This window comes from Artemia franciscana, chromosome 13 (genome assembly GCF_032884065.1).
Source record: "Artemia franciscana chromosome 13, ASM3288406v1, whole genome shotgun sequence".
NCBI lineage: Eukaryota > Metazoa > Arthropoda > Branchiopoda > Anostraca > Artemiidae > Artemia > Artemia franciscana.
The window spans coordinates 6,259,588-6,276,117 of record NC_088875.1 but is presented as its reverse complement, the minus strand read 5'-3'; the positions used below and the strand labels follow the sequence as shown (position 1 = coordinate 6,276,117).

General features: G+C 36.3%; 1 protein-coding gene across 1 annotated transcript in view; it reads right to left on the bottom strand.

Annotated features, from left to right (window-relative positions):
• Positions 1-16,530, bottom strand: part of LOC136034444 (very-long-chain enoyl-CoA reductase-like) — a 36,862-nt gene continuing 20,332 nt past the window's right edge. The window contains exons 5-7 of the mRNA XM_065715624.1: positions 7,353-7,569; positions 4,528-4,720; positions 1-1,145 (exon numbers count right to left, since the gene is read on the bottom strand). Coding sequence (XP_065571696.1) covers positions 1,018-1,145; positions 4,528-4,720; positions 7,353-7,569 — 538 coding nt within the window. The 3' untranslated portion in view covers positions 1-1,017. The remainder of the gene's footprint in view (positions 1,146-4,527; positions 4,721-7,352; positions 7,570-16,530) is intronic.

The window sequence follows — 16,530 nt, the reverse complement described above, 5'->3', positions numbered from 1 at the left end:
TAAATAACTGAAAATTTATTAACTAAAACTGAAAAAAAACAAAAAAACACCAACTTAAATAGCACTATGAAGAATATACTACGGCATTTTCAAGTTGCCAAAGTTTCATTATGTAATAATGTAATCATTATTTCAGTTACCAATTTCCATTATACCAAAGCAACAAACACATAATGAGCATTTATTATTTTTTAAACTTCGAATGGGAGTTCAGCAATGCCCCCTCCCAGTATGTGCAACTTGCTTGATGTGTCAAATTAGCACGGATATTTGGGGACGCCTGGTTAAGCGTACATTTCTATGATTGTGCTTTTCACTTGTGGCCAGTCAGTATATTTAATGCCAGTTGATTTATTATAATTATTTGTTTTTTTTATTATTATATATCATTATACAATATATAACTATTATATTATTTGTTTTTCTAGTGAATGAAGCATCAATCTACGTTGAAATAAAGTCTATTTTATAAAAAAAAAGTTAATCAAATGATAAAACAAATATGTCAACAAACAAAAATACTAACAAAAATGAAATTGATTTATTTTAATTAAGCGAATTTTTAAAAACGAAACAAAATTCCAATGACGAGGTTAATTGGACAACAAATAACATTTTTGGCCTAAAGATACCCCTTCTATAAATTAAGTTAAAAATATATAAAATATGGTATTAACCGAAGTCCTGACAAGAATCAAATTCCACTTTTTAAGTCTGATTTTGTGCTTCCTAGAGGGGAAAAATGTACGTTTCCCTTTGTTTGAGTTTTGGATCAAAATTGAATAATTCGTTTTTCAGGCAGAAAAAAATATGTTTTAAATTAAGCCTTTGCTAAAACAAGGCTTCATTGCTTGTTCCTTTTTTCACATTTTCCTTTTCAGATTTTATTGGAAAATATTTAAAAGTTTTAAGCTAAGGTCAAGTAAATGCCATGATATGTTCTTCAAAAATAAAAAAGCCCAACAACCAGAGGCAGTTAAAAGAACAGGAAATCTAATGTTAAGAGTATTTTTTGGCTTAAAGCACAAAAGGAACAATTGACTTTCTATTTCTAGGGTAATCTTTGAATTCCTTTTTATAGTTTCGGTGTTTGCCAAGGGCCCAAACTGTCATCTGGTAGAAGCCGGCCAATGTGAACAATAAAGCTAGAAATATAAAATATTTGATAATTTATAAGTATAGTTATTTTAAAAGTAAACACCAATAAATCTTAAATTAAATTGTCACCGTTAGCATTAATTTTTTTCATAACAGAAAAGTAGGAAAGTACTTCCACAAAGCTTAGAAAATAATAACTCAAGAATTTATGCCTTTTAGACGATGCAACATAATTTATCCAATATTAAAGGTAACTGGTAAGAAGCTAATTGCAAGAATAACAATAATTTTTATTTTTATTGACTTTGTCATTTTTAACGGCATCTTAGGGGGTCAATAAAAACCCAGAGGCGGTTCTAAGGACAAAAGCCTAATGTAAAACGGTCTGATAGACACAATCAGCCAAAGGGAAACCACCGTAAGTGACATTTAAGCATAATATTAGCAAGTATGCTAAAACTATATTAGAATCTTTAAAGCAGTGGGTTATTATTAAAGTTGGTTTATTTAGTCAAATAGCACCCTTTAACGTCTTTTAATAAGGCATGCTGAGCTAAGGTTACACAATGACAAATTCAGTGAACTAAAAAATTAACAAAATTATCTTCCAAATCATTTTGTACACTAAAAGTTTTCAATTACCTAAGGCTAGCTAGCGAATAGCCTAAAAATGAATATACAATTTCCATATTCAATGTTCTAGTCTGAAGTCAAAGCTTTGACCCCTAAAAACCAAACTTCTAAGATGGAAAGATTTATGGAAGCACTTATACGAGTTTTGAAGTCAAAAGATTCAAAAATAGACGTAAATACGTTATAATAACGCACTGACTATACATGACGTTTGACAAAAAGAGAAAAGATAAAAAAATAAAAAAATAAATAAAAACAACAACTAGAAATACGACAAGAATAAAAACAACAAGAAGTGATTTTCTACTGGCTGAAAATTACTCATTTCTGGTTGGTTTGAATTATACTTTTTTTATTTGCTCATTTTTTTTGTCAAATATCCAAAAACCTTGAATCCACGGAACTACTATTATTGTTCCAACTCTTCTTTCCTTTGGCTGAATGCTCTATGTGAACCTCAGTGATTTAATGGATGGCTCAGTTTTAAAGTGAACCAAGTCAGTTTTTTCTCTTTTTTTGCCACAGTGTCCTTTAGTGCTAAGGATTCAAAGTACGTATATTGTCTTTAAAATTCTTTTGTACCTTCAAAATCCAAAAGAATTAACTTCTAAGAAGAAAAACGATTAGTTTAATGTCAAACCAAAAACTAAGCTAAATACTATATTTTAGACGTACCTAAAATTTATAACAACTAAAAAATTGTCAAACTAAAGATAACTAATTAAAAATAATTTCAACTGTAAAGTACAATTTAAGGGTATTTATGTTTCCCTAGCCCTAATTTATAAGTGTGCTACCTTCAAATTGTTTAGTCTATGGATAAATGACACCTCTTGACTACAAATACGCTTCCGCAGGTGCCACGGGACATGTGATCCCACGCGGAGCCATCACATCAGACTCGGCGTAAGAGGTTGAAAGCTGAGCCTCCTCCCAACATTTTACATCACATGTTCCATGTGATGTGGGCGGAAACACATGGGAAACACACAGCCTCCTCTAAGTTCAAAGCTATTGTATTCACTATTATGTTTGCTTCCGCGCCTTTCTAGTATTCAATGCTTATATTTCTACCATTCGCATTTCTATTATGCTTCCACTAATACGTGAAAAAAACAAAGCAACCATTGATAGTTGAGAGAATGCAAAGCATTGGATAGCGGTATTGGGGCCGTCTGGTCCGTATGGGCGATGGTGAGCTCCCTCATGATGTTTTGAGTTAGATTCCCCCCGGCATTAGAAGGCCAGGACGGAAAAAATTGTAGCTTGTTCGGTGTCAAGAGAGGGAGGCTACACTGGCGGGGGTGCATCTTTGCTTCAACATTGACACGCCTCTCCTCGTGGAGAGGCGTTGTTACTGCCTTAGCGGCCAACCGCCATGGAAGGCGTGGCTCTGGTGACTAAAGAGCACAATGGTGATTGAGTAGCATAGTGCTAATTAAATAGTCTACTTGAATACGAAACGATAAAAAGAAGCACAAAATAAGAGAATACATCTAAAAATCTGTTTAATATTTCATCTATAAGTATCAGTCCTGACATTATACTACAGTGGTTTTCAAAGCTCAAGATTCAGGAGCCGGTGTAAAGATAGAAAGCATCGCAACTCTACCCAACAAAGACGATTAACAAGTCTTAATGAAAGCTCAGTTCCATTAGAATAAGATTAATTGCAAAACCTGCTAATTAACATTTTTACTGACACATATTTTTTTCTACGTCGAATCGAACCCAAGTACATGATTTTGCACATGAGTAAGTTGGGGAGGGGAGGTTTTGACAATGAATATATATATATATATATATATATATATATATATATATATATATCCAGGTCGCAAAATGTTGCGAGAGATGCCCATAAACCTGTCTGGTTAGAAAAAAAAAAAATTAAAACTTGTGCCAGGTTTCAGCCTAGGCCCACACCAGACCAGAGCAAAGTTTCTGCTGAAGTTAAGATCTGCTTTAAAAAAGGTTCAAAAACACTGCTAGTAAAGTGATCCTGTAAAGCTATTGAAATTGTTCATAAAAAAATGAAGGTCAAAGGAAATCAGTTGATTTACAGTTTGTCTCTGGTTGTATGATTTTTGAAGGATACTCAAATTGAGTTTCTTTTGCTCTCAAGTTCCAACCAAAAAAAAAAACTAAGTAAACAGAAACAGATTGTTAACTTTTTTTTGTTGGATAGAAACACGTGTTTATTTGGTTGATGAGTGGAAAAAGTGGTTGTTTGGAAGAATTGTTGCGACCAGGAGCTGGACAAGTACAGTTTGTTTTTGAGTCTAACACCAATGTTTATGGGGTTACTCTAAACAAGTGGAAGCTTAAGGAGGGTTAATTGTTCAGTTGTATTGCCTTTTTAAGCGTTTTTTGTTTTCTTCAATAAACCCCCGTTACTCAACTAAATTCAAAACTGACCCTTTTTTTGCTCATATTCCTTTTCCATTCCGCGACTTTAATATTGATCAATTGCTATACATTGTTGATTGTTTAGTTATATTGTTCAGTAGTATTGATTTTTTAAGCGTTTTTTGTTGTTGTTTGTTTTCTTGGATAAACCGCCGTTACTAAACTAAATTCAAAATTGACCCTTCTTTTGCTTATATTCTATTTCCATTCTGCGACTTTAATACGGATACGGACTTTATGAATTTTTAATAAAAACTTTCCCTTTATATATTCCATTATTTGAAGTTTATGTTTCTTTTGTCGCAAAATATTGACAACTATTTATTAGATTTTTGAATCAATTTAAATTTTAGGTATTCTCAGCTGAATCAAATTTGTAGAGCATACCTGGCAGACACTGGGTCATAATGCTAAAAGCGATCCAAGACCCAGCTTCGTACGTATAATTAGGGCAGGATACGACATTGAAAAGGGTAGTGAAAGGGTTTCCAGTGGGTTTGGGAATTTGTCGCTCTTTGGTTCCAGCAGGTCGGAGATTCCTCAGCAGCCAATGAATGCTAAAGTTGCCTGTTTCGCAAAACTAAAATCGAAAATTTCATTAGATTATCTTCCCACACTTGAAATATGTACACAAAAACAGAAAACAAAGAGATAACTCTATAAATTTGATTGTCGGGGTTCCACACAGTTCTCTACAAAACATCCTAACGCAATAATTAGGTTTCTCGCCGCCAAAATATTTGTGAACAGCAGCATACCCCTTCGAAAAAAATTGCCCATCAACTTTACCAGCCTACAGGAAATTTTGAGTCTACTATAGAATCTACTCAAAAATTGGTTTAGCCCATCCTAATCTTCCCTGCAGAGGGGATTTGAGGTACATTTTTCGAAATTCTGAAAGACAAACTCCAAGACTTACAAATTATTGCTGAGTTCAAACTGAATAGCACTCCAGTATAGCATTTGGAATAGCATTCCAAGAAGTGCTTTTTATCATTTTTTTTACTATTTTTAAATTTTCGGTTACTATGGCCAAAGGATCGTTCTTTACTCGATTGCCACTACTGTTGCAACAATGATATATGGATTAGGTACGTAAGGGTTCCACATGAGGGGCTACTTTGGTGAAGTTATTAGTTCATTACGAACGAGCTGAGACAAAATTTCTAACACGTATCTAAAACAACAAAAACAAAAGCCCGACGACTTAGGTGACTCCAGAGGCATAGACACCAAATCATGTCCTCCATCATTATCAAGAGGACTTATACGCTGTAGACTTGAAAATACTTTGCTGTCTTCAGGACACAAATGGTCACATTTAAAATAAAAAGACTTCTTAGCTGAAGTACGGACTTGGCTTAATCTAACAAAATGTGACTTTAAGTTCATGACAGCTATTTTAGGGACTTTTGGGAACCTCCAATTTAAGAGCTTTTTACGGAGCTAGTGGCAGCCCTGGAATAGTGGAATGCATATTTGTATTATCTGGAACCACATAAGATGTTTTAGGGACTTTTGAGGACCTCCAATTTATGAGCTTTCTACAGACCTAGTGGCAGCCCTGGAATAGTGGAATGCATATTTGTATTATCTGGAGCCACATAAGATCGTCCATCAACAGATTTTTGCTCTGATACGCGCCAGAACAAACTCTCACAAAGAATTCAATTAAGCAATCTTCGGCTCTCATGTTCTGCCTCCACAAACTCTATCACAAAACCCCTGTCTCACTACTTCAACCAGTGTTCTCTTCGTCACTCAAATCATCAACTCCATTTTATAGCCCTAAATTTAAGAGCTTTTTACGGACCTAGTGGCAGCCTGGAATAGTGGAATGCATATTTGTATTATCTGGAGCCACATAAGATCGTCCATCAACAGATTTTTTTCTCTGATACGCGTCAGAACAAACTCTCACAAAGAATTCAATTGAACAATCTTTGGCTCTCATGTCCTGCCTCCACAAACTCTATCGCAAAACCCCTGCCTCACTACTTCAACCAATCTTCTCTTCGTCACTCAAATCATCAACTCCATTTTATAGCCTTGAATTTTGACCGCTTAAAAAAGGGTACACTCAAGACACCAGCTTGGTCCCATTGCCTGAAGTATTTCCGCTTGGAATCATCTACCTCATTCAGTTATACGTTTCAACCCCCCTCCCCCTCGCTATCAATACCTATCATAAAATCAAAAACCAATTTTTTTGCGTTTTCCGCTTAAGCCTCGTCTTCAATATGGGATTTTCAGATAAAGTCCCCTATATGATTTGAATTTCTCTAGCCATCTGGCAACCTGCACCCCTTAATTTTTTTTGTAATTGAAGCGTCTGTTCTAAAGTTGCCCTATCTTATTCCAGACATCTGGTAACGCTGCCCTAAAAAACAAAGTAACCTCTTTTGAAATATAACTTTTTTTTATAAATAGCTTTTGGTTGTTGTATATACAAACAAATTTGGCACAGAATGCCAGCAAGACTTTGAGCATCCAAACATGATCGCAATAGCATATTCAAATGGGTTTTCAACTGTTTTTCTTCTTTTTTTCAATCTAAATTTTCAATTTTTCAATTTTTTCAATTTTTTATCATCTGTTTTTTTGCAATTTAAACAAAAACAAGTCCTGTTCTAAGTTATTACCGGGGACACGTTTTGGATAATTTTTTGAAAAGCGTTTTGACAGCTACGACCAGTTGGTGGATTCAGATAAAATTGTATTGGAGCTGACATCATGATTATTGTTGCCCTTTCCGACAGATTCATATCAACGAAAAGGAAAGTTGTATATAATTAAGCAAAATATGACACAGTGAATTTGTTTTCTAATCCTTACAATTGAAGATGTACAATGCATGGTGAATACTACTTATATCCTATGACAGTAAAAAACACTGAACAATTTGTTTGTTTTCTTCGCAGCAGCAGAAGATAAAATATATCATGTGAATAAACTATAAAAAATATATGTAGAGTTATTGTTATCTATAGAGTTTACATAAATAATACAAGATCAATGACGCCTTTCCCTTGGAAACGAACTTGAGTTACCTTTCCTCTCAGTTTCTTATCCTTTTTGGGTCACAAAGAACTTAAAAACATTTTCGCACGCTGACCAATAGTCTGCGTGGCGCAGGTACCGATATTCTGATGGTTATTGAGAATAACCACTTTACTTCTCAGCCAGCGCAAAAGATAGATAAAGGTACTTACAAGCCAAAATGCCAGAGAAGCATACACTTGCTTTTCACTGGGAGCAGTATATAAAGGGTGGTTTATGTGGTATGCAACATAAAGAGCAAAGATCCAGTAGTATGCACAGTTGCGATAAAGGTGTCGCAACGGCATAGTAGCGTGGGAGAACCTGTGAACAAACAGTGTCTCCAAGATCCGCTTCAAGTAGTGAGTTGACCAGCAGGCAACAGCAACGCTATAAAATAATGAGTAATGATTATTCAAGAGCTAGGTTGTTTCAGAAGAGCTATACTGAAGTCGACTGAAGTTGTGCTGACATATTTGGTACTGGCAAAACGAGACGTAGTGCTAAGACTGGTTTCAAGCTGGTGTCCAATAGCATCAACAAAAGAAAAATTTAACATCTTCCCTGAATCACAACGAAAAAACCAACAGTTTTCTTTCAATCATATTAGACGTAAAGAAAATCAAAAAAGCTAACAAAGATTTTTTTTTCGAAATTATTGTGTGAAACCAATAATTTAAAATCAATAATAAGTCACGAGACAGGAGCTACTTTGTTACAATTACTAATGACACGCGCAGATCCAAGCCACTTGGGGCCAACACAGCTGCGCAAACACCTCCTCTATTCCAATCTATTCAAAGCTTCTCTCTTTAAACCCTCCCAAGAAGTTCCAATTCCCCTTAAATCCATTTGACCCAAACTGAATGGCCAAAAAAGAACCATCAATGACAGGTAATTACCATTGGCTCATGAAACATGTCTTAGCTGGCTATTCTGCTTTCTACATCTTCACTGGATCCAATATATTTACTAATAATACTATCCAGGCAAATGAAAACAATTAAAATTAAAATTAAATTATTAAAATTAGAACAATTTTCGGATTCAGGAGTCATTCTTAAATAACTGGAACAAAATATCAAACTTTAGCGTGAAGACCGAGGTATTAATAAAAGGGTAAGCTTGAAATCAAGCAAAATGAACAACATATGAAATAATACATAACAAAATAGACATTCGAGGACAAGCTGGCCCAAAGAACCCACTCCCCATTGTACAAGTTTAAGTTTTAGTTTTATGATTTTTTGAGAAGTTCATATTTGGTGATTTATTTTGTGTAAAATTGTGTAGGTTCCGAACTTTCCATGTTTGAATCCATTATAAATTAATGGAAATCATCCCCATAGGTTTTGAAAAGAACTATAAAAAAAAACGCCAAAGTAGCAATGAAAAATGAGCCAAATTAATTACAAAATTGCAAAAATGAGCAAATTAGTTGGATATTCTTCTTTCTACATCTTCGCTGGATCCAACATATTTACTAATAATACTATCCAGGCAAGTGAAACCATCCACTAAATCGACCTCATTACCAACATTACCTCTTCACCGTCATTTAATGCTGTTCTAAGCAACTTAATTTTCTATATATTAATTTCCAAACATATTCTTAGACTCTGACCCCTCAAAACCTCGAAAAATCATTCATTTTGTGAACATTTTTATCTAGGGCGCTCAAACCATTAGCATAATTAAACCTAAAAAAAGGTAAAGGATACGGCATTAGACTTTACAGTCCGTACCGGCGGTGCTGATCTCTGTTTCTTGGCCCTTCAGCCAGGAAGTGCAATGGGGGGTTGGGGGTCAACCATCCTGTACTTTTGCACACCCTTCCTGTTTACCTTCCCTAAATTTCTCCAGGTACCCATTTAGAGCTGGGTCGACTCTGGCTAGGCTTACAGAGTCACACCACTAACCCCCGTCTCAAACTGAACAATTGGGTGCACTGGGATTCGAACCCGCGTCCTCTCAGACAAAGGATCCTGAATCTAGCGCACCAATCCATTCGACCAGGACGGCCCTCAAGCTTAGGAGATTCTTATTTTCGGATTTGATTCCTTGCTCTCCACCAGTCTTTGCCGTGTTCATTAGGACGAACTATATCAAAATTATCCACACAAATGGGGATAGAATACAACCTTGTTTAGCTCCTATTTCAATACGGAACATGCTGCTAGCCTTAACCGCAGAAATACTGCTCTCATACACATAACAAACCACCTTAATGCATTTAATTTGTATATTATACAAAGATGGGACCTCAACCAAAGCTTTTCTATCGGCTAAAATCAAACGGTTGTTCGTACTCTATAAAACCGAGGATTAAACGGGTCAGATGACCCAGACCCTTCTCAATTAACCCAAGAGCTAACATTTGGTTGACGCATCCTCTTTCATTCCTAAAGCCAAACTGTTCTTCGATTGAAATTTTCGTCTACATTATCAGCAAGTCTAATAAGTATCAATATACTAAGTAACATGATTACTACAGAAACCAAGCTAATGCCTCTATTTACCACAGTTACTCATTTCATCTTTTTCATAAAGAGATTCAATTGAAGCTTTCTTAAAATCGGTGGGTACTTCCCTCTTTTCTTAAATCATATTCATAATCTCCAATAGTTTATATCTATTTCGACAATCCCCATATTTCAGGGATTCACTTATAACACTATCAGCATCAGAAACCTTGAGGCCTCTATTACCAGAGGTCTTATTATTTTCTGGTCCTTTTAGTATTGCCTCTAACTCTTGCCCACGAGATAGATCTTCCTTCACTTTCAAATTATCACGAACTTTTCATTATTTTCTGTATGTTCAGAAAGTATAAACTCGTCAAGGCGTTGAATCACCTAGCGTAATCATATAATGGTAAACATCTCTTACCTCCATGTTTGAAATCATGCCTTGGGCCTCGTCCCATGACAACAAAATCCATTTAACGCAAGTTTTTCTTATACCATCTTTCCACTGTCCCTATTTTTATTTTTTATTTATTTAGGGTATCGCAGGGAGGATATTCATTTTTAGAGAATGCCCAAGCCACTTAGGTTACTCTTATAATAATGTGATAAAACGATTTCGTCGTCAAACGCCGTACAAGGACATGCCGATCAGTGGCAGTTCTTGTCATAATGAGGAACTAAACAAATAAAATATATGAAAATTACAGCCATAGCCATCGTCAAACATTATACAATATCGCAGATTCAAACTAAACAGAGTCGAACGAATAAAAATAATAATAAAATAAAGCAAGTAAAAATATACAATTATTGATGAGTGGGAGCAGAATTAGAAATCTTGACGAAAAAGGGAACAAAACTATTTGGGTACAGCATATACAGTGCTGGTACACCCTGGATTTTTGGTACCAGTTCAGCTACACGACGCGGGAGCCATTGGGGCGAAGGGAGATGCTCAGAGGGAGGGGAAGGTTTCACAAAGCTGCGGATTTTCCGAAATACTGATGCCAAATTTAAAACAACTTGCCAAATTCATCACAGCTTGTCGAAAGAGTTGTAAGTGAAAATTGATTTAAAAGAGAGCAATAAGGGATTTCAGGAGATTTAGACACTACCAGGAGAGCCCGGCATTGGATCTTTCCAGGCGGCCCTTCTGGTCCAGAGTTAAGCCGTAATGCCAAACGGGACAAGCATATTCTACCAGCGGTCTGACAAATGTAAGAAAAATACGCAATACAGGGGGGGGGGGGGTTGAGGCAACCCCCAACGAGCAAGGACTTTTAAAGAAAGGATACCCAGGTTTGTCTGTTTGATAATCTCCTGCGTCTGCTTTTCCCATTTCAGGTCATGTGTGAGATATGAGTTCGTTATCCATGAATTTGTTATCCATAATGCCTCAAAATCCTGCACTGCAAGAGACGAACTGCTTATCAGAAAATAAAAAGTTAATAAGATCGATTTTTCACGATTGACGATCATTTTGCCCTCCTCAGCTTGGCATGATAAACTCACCGTTATTCTGTCTGCCTCACTTCAAACACTCTTTTCACCTAGCTCCAGTACGGATAGATCATCAACAAATTTAAAGCGACCTGACTCATCACTTGCTAACTCACTTACCATAACCAAGAAAAGGAGAGGGCCTAAAATTGTTCCCTGGAGAACTCCACAGTAGATTGCCTTGTGATCAGAATAACCTGGTTTATACTAAGTTTGTTTTGCTTCTGCGTAAAAGAAAATTTGCAACTATTCTTACCAAATATACATCAACATTTAAATTTGTCAATAGCTTGCGGATAAGGGTTCTATGGTAGATCAAACGAAATGCTTTCTTTAGGTCCATCACGATGAGGTTGACCCAGCGTTCCAGTTCATCGAGATGCTTTAAAATCTCATCAAGCAAACTAAGTAATGGCTTGTCGAACTCTTGGGAATACTACCGAATTGCTGAAGGTAAATTTTATGCAGAATATAAGTTTTCAGCCACCCAGCAATGAAACTTTCATAGATCTTGCTAAAAATCGATGTCATCGTAATAGACCGCACACCAGTAAAATTAAAGCGGGCTCCTTTTTTGGGGATAGAGATTATGAATCCCATTTCCTAGTTTTGCGGATTCTGGCCTGACACTGTAATCTTGTTGAATATTAATGTTAACGGAGCACTCAAAATTCAGTAAAAGCCTTTATGAGGTCAACAGGAATATCAAGTGGTGTAATACTGGTCCTCTTCAGTTTCATCAATTTGAGGCGAACTTAGGATTCAGTGATAAATGGGAAATCTAGATCTAGAAATGGATTTGGAAAACCCACCGAGTTTAGGAGTGGAAGTCGCTGAACAATAGCTGCCAGGCGAATGTTAAGCAATCAAGAGTTTCTTTGTCTGGCTTATCATAGCCAAAATCCAGTCCAGTCTGCGTTTTACCTGTTACTTGCTTCATCCTTTTATATCACTGCCTAGGCTGAGAATTTAATAAGTGAGATACTTCCTCTTGGTAGTACAACGCCACTGCCTGGCAGGTTATTCCTCTGATTTTATTCTTCAGGGTAGTAGCTTCTTGTTTTTTCCCCTGAAAAGTTGTCTCGTTCTTTGATTTCTTTTGCAGCGTATGGACGATCGGCGGAAGAACGTTTGTTAACTTTTTCCGGAAAATGGAAATGATACTTGCCGAGAAGTTTTTCTTGAAAATTAAAGGCCATTTCATCAGCATTAGCAGTAAAAATTTTACCGTCCAATTTTTCAGTCGTGAGCCAATTGCCGAAACCAAACAATCCCCTTTTTGTGGTTGGCCGACTTTTAGTTTGTTTCTGTAGTGTACTTGACCCGGACTTGTGGGGTTTACTTCGAGGCTAAATTGGTAGCTTCCTCTTATCGAGGGCCCGGAGAGGGTTTCATAAAGAATTGACACATGGTAGCAGCTATGCGGTCTAGAGCCGTATCAACTTTTGTTGTTTAGCACTTAACCAACTGTTTTAGACCTAATCCTGCTTCCAAAAACTCAAGTCGTAGTTCGTTAGCGTCACCAAGCAGGAACAAACCACCCGTGGGGTATTTACCTTGTACGTAGTCAGCACTTAATTGAAGCTTTTCCCGGTAAGCTTTTTGAGAACTAACACCTTGTTCTGGTGAACAATAAAAAACACACACAGCAATACCATTATAATGGGAGGGTAGGTGTTTGGGTTTTGCAAATACCCAAGGAATCTTACCATAATCATCAAGCACATATACCTCTATCTGAAAAGCAGAAATTTTCTCATTAATATAAATTGTAAGACCTCCTCCCTTTTTTACAAGCCAGTGGTCATTTGGGCGTACCTTTATCATTTTATTATAACCAAACAAACTGAGTAGATCCGGATTTTGCCTATGAACCCTTGTTACCGCTACTATTGAGGCTCCAGTTACTTGATCTAAGCTCTCCAACATAATAATCTTATCCGTGTTTAAACTTTCCGCATTACTATGCAAAAAACTCGGCAGAACAAAAATGTTAGCAGAGCCTTTTTTTAACCTCGGTTTTCACCTAGTCCTTGTGCAGACTCTACCCGGATGTTCCAACGATTCTGTAAGATCAGTTTCTTCTAATGGCGAAAACCTGTTATTAACTGGGACGGCGTGCCTTGTAATCGAAACACGGGAGGCTGATACTTTAAGAACGATAGATCTAGAGTTTGGGGGAGGGTCGGTGGGGAGGTAGGAAGGGGGTGAGCTCCAAGGGGAATCGGAGAGATATTCTGAGGCCGTCTGACCAGAAGTGACAGCGAAAAAAGGATCCAGTAAGGAGGTGTCGGTACTGAAAAAGGCTGTCGTGGTCGTGATTGGAGGATGTGAACCGAAAAGATGGGCTTCTTTGGCTCAGTTGTGGGCCCCCTCATCTCGACAAGTTTTTTGGCACCGGCTCGGGTCTAGGTTCATTGCTTGAAGCACTGCTCCCTTAAGCAATCTGGGTATGGCCTGGTATACTGTAATCGAATATTGGATCACAGTTAAAACGATTAAAACGAGACAAACGGTCAAAATACTTAAAGGCACTGAGCGATTAATGCGACATTTTAAATTACTAATACTATGAGCAAAACTGAACAACTTGTTGGCACAAGCCATCATAGTACAAAGATCGACATGATCGAAATTGCAAATGGTCGCTTTGAACTTTTTCAGTCTTTATTTTCGGCATACGTGTAGAAATTTACACTTGTCTCTTTTGTTGCAGGAACCTCCTTCGAAATACTTAAAAACTTTATTTACACGGCATTTTTCTCGCTGATTTTGTTGTTTCTTCTTATCAGTAGCATTTTTGCTTTCGTGAACAGACACTGTTCACAAAGTTTGCATGCATGAGTTTGGCATAAAAAAGAAACACTTTTTCTTATCTTCTCATGTTTCGGAATTTCCTAGTTCTTCAGCAATTTTTATGACAACATCAGAACTTTTTTCGAATATATGTAAATTTAGAGCGTCGATTTCGTTTTCATCGACTGGGATCGGACTTGAGATTCAAATTTTACTTCCATGCTATGGATCACTTTTCCAGTTGCAGGATTAAATTATCTTTCGAAAGGCAACTTCACAACTATTGGGACAATTTTGAGGGGGGGGGGCAAAGCGGGGAAATCATATTGTTGAGGTTAACGACAGAGCATGCAGAAATATCACCCTCAGGGTGCTCAGTTACATCAGTAATAACACATAAGCTGTATTTCCAGTCGGAGTTTTCTTGCCGTAATACTTTTGTGGTTTCAGCGCAGGGGAGATGGAACCATAAGAGATATTTTGAGCACTAAAGCGTCACACCTTTTCCCAAACAGACTCTAACATCACGGGTAGATATAAGTAGCTCTGGTTAGTGTCATATTCAGTACACAATTTTACTGGTAATACAACTAACTAATAAGTCCAAAATCAATTTCCTACCAAACAAGGGTATTAATTCATAAATACCGAGGGAATTTATACTCAAATAATCCAGGTTCCTATTCTGAAACTTTTTTCAATGAAAGTCCGTAGGGAAATAAAATAAATAAATAATTCAAGTTCAAATATTTTCAATTTCAAGGTTGATTATGAGAAATCCATAGAGAAACACAATTGAGTCTTACTGTATAATGAGATTACATCCAATATAGGTGTTGAAGTATGAACTGTCAATACTGTTTCCTCAATCAACTACGAAGTTGAGCACTAACTTGAACTGATACACTTTATTCGTGTTCGAATAATATACAGTTGTAATAATACAATATATTTGTATTCTTAAATATTATAATTATGAAAGAAGAACTGTTTCGAATATATGCTACACTAATATATACGCTAATGTATATGTGCTAATATATACTAAACTAATATAGTGTATATAGTATATACATTTTATTTCATCACTCAACTTTTTGTCTAACGTTCATCACTCAACTTTCTCACCTAAAGTTATCTTTTAAGCACTCAGTCTGAAAAACGTTTGGTAGACATCATTTCCACAAAACTTAGCCAACAAAATTCTACCCTCGCTTCACTGAGCCTGTTGTACTCAACCCATAGACGAATCACACTGAGACGGTCATACTTAACCCAAAGAAAAATCACATATAAAAACTCAATCCAGACTGGTTTCAACCGACACAAAATTCAACCCAGCAAAATACCATCAAAGCCTAGTTCGACCTGATCAAATTCAGCATGACAAAATTCAACCTAGGTAAAATAAATTCAAACCAAGGAAAATCAGTTGTAGTGAAGAGGTTTTTATTGTGATAGTACAATGGTTGTTCACCTTGCCCTTGGACGGGATATGGGTGCGGTCCTAAGGTGATTAAACTCGGTAGCGTTTCCTTAGGGTCGGCCCGACTAGTTATATGGGCGTCCACCTGGTATAGTTGAGAAGCTTGAATAATGTTGTAGAGACCTTTGGTACAATACGATTACTTTTATTTAACTTCACTGTAGACAACGGTAGAAGACTTGACTCTGGTTATAGAGATAACAATGAAATAACAAGCACAAATAATAATTAAGTCATATAGCATTTACATTCCCAAAACGATTCAAAATCCAGAGGTAATAAAAATAGTTCAAAGATTACAACTGAGTTATCGCAAAAATAGTCATATATATACTTTATGCCCTGACCACACGTCCTGCTTAAAACAAAAACCCCGTACCTCCACAGCACTTCCGTCAGGTCTTAGTATAATGGTCAATTTCAAAACCCATTATCTCAGACCCGTTATTTCAAAACCGATTATCTCTGTAAAAAAGTTTATTTTGAAACTTCTTGATTTATAATTTCTGTTGTTTCATTTTTATTTGGTTTTATTAAAATCAAAATCTGACTTAATTTGACAGCTTACTACACAGTTACTCAACCAAAAAATATAATTTGAAATTACTTTAGAAACTCAGCCCCCACTAAGATAAAACTCAACCAGACGAAATTAGGAAATCAGACCAACAGTGAAAAATTATAAAACTCAATGTTTATAAGCGACTTAACTTCAGTCGATTTTGAATCACACCAGCACGCAAAGAAAGAAAGTGAATTATCCATTCCCCCCGCCAAACTCTTTTTCAAAGATCTAAAAAGCCTCCTGGAAAACCAGTCGTATAGCCTCAGGTTTACAGAGCTAAGCTTCACCACTATAATTTGACTGAACACGATTTTTTTTGGATACTAATATAAGGTCAAATATTTCGACTTCACGTTCGGAAGCCTTTATGAGAAAAAAAGCAAACACATACGGTAAACTTTTTTTCCTTACTCTTTCTGTCTACCTTACCCTCCATCTAAAAGGATCAGCATTCCTTTGGAACCCTTACCAGCGTGAATTTTCGATAATAAGAAAATAAACGTACCAGAGAATATACCCATTTAACCTCTTAAATA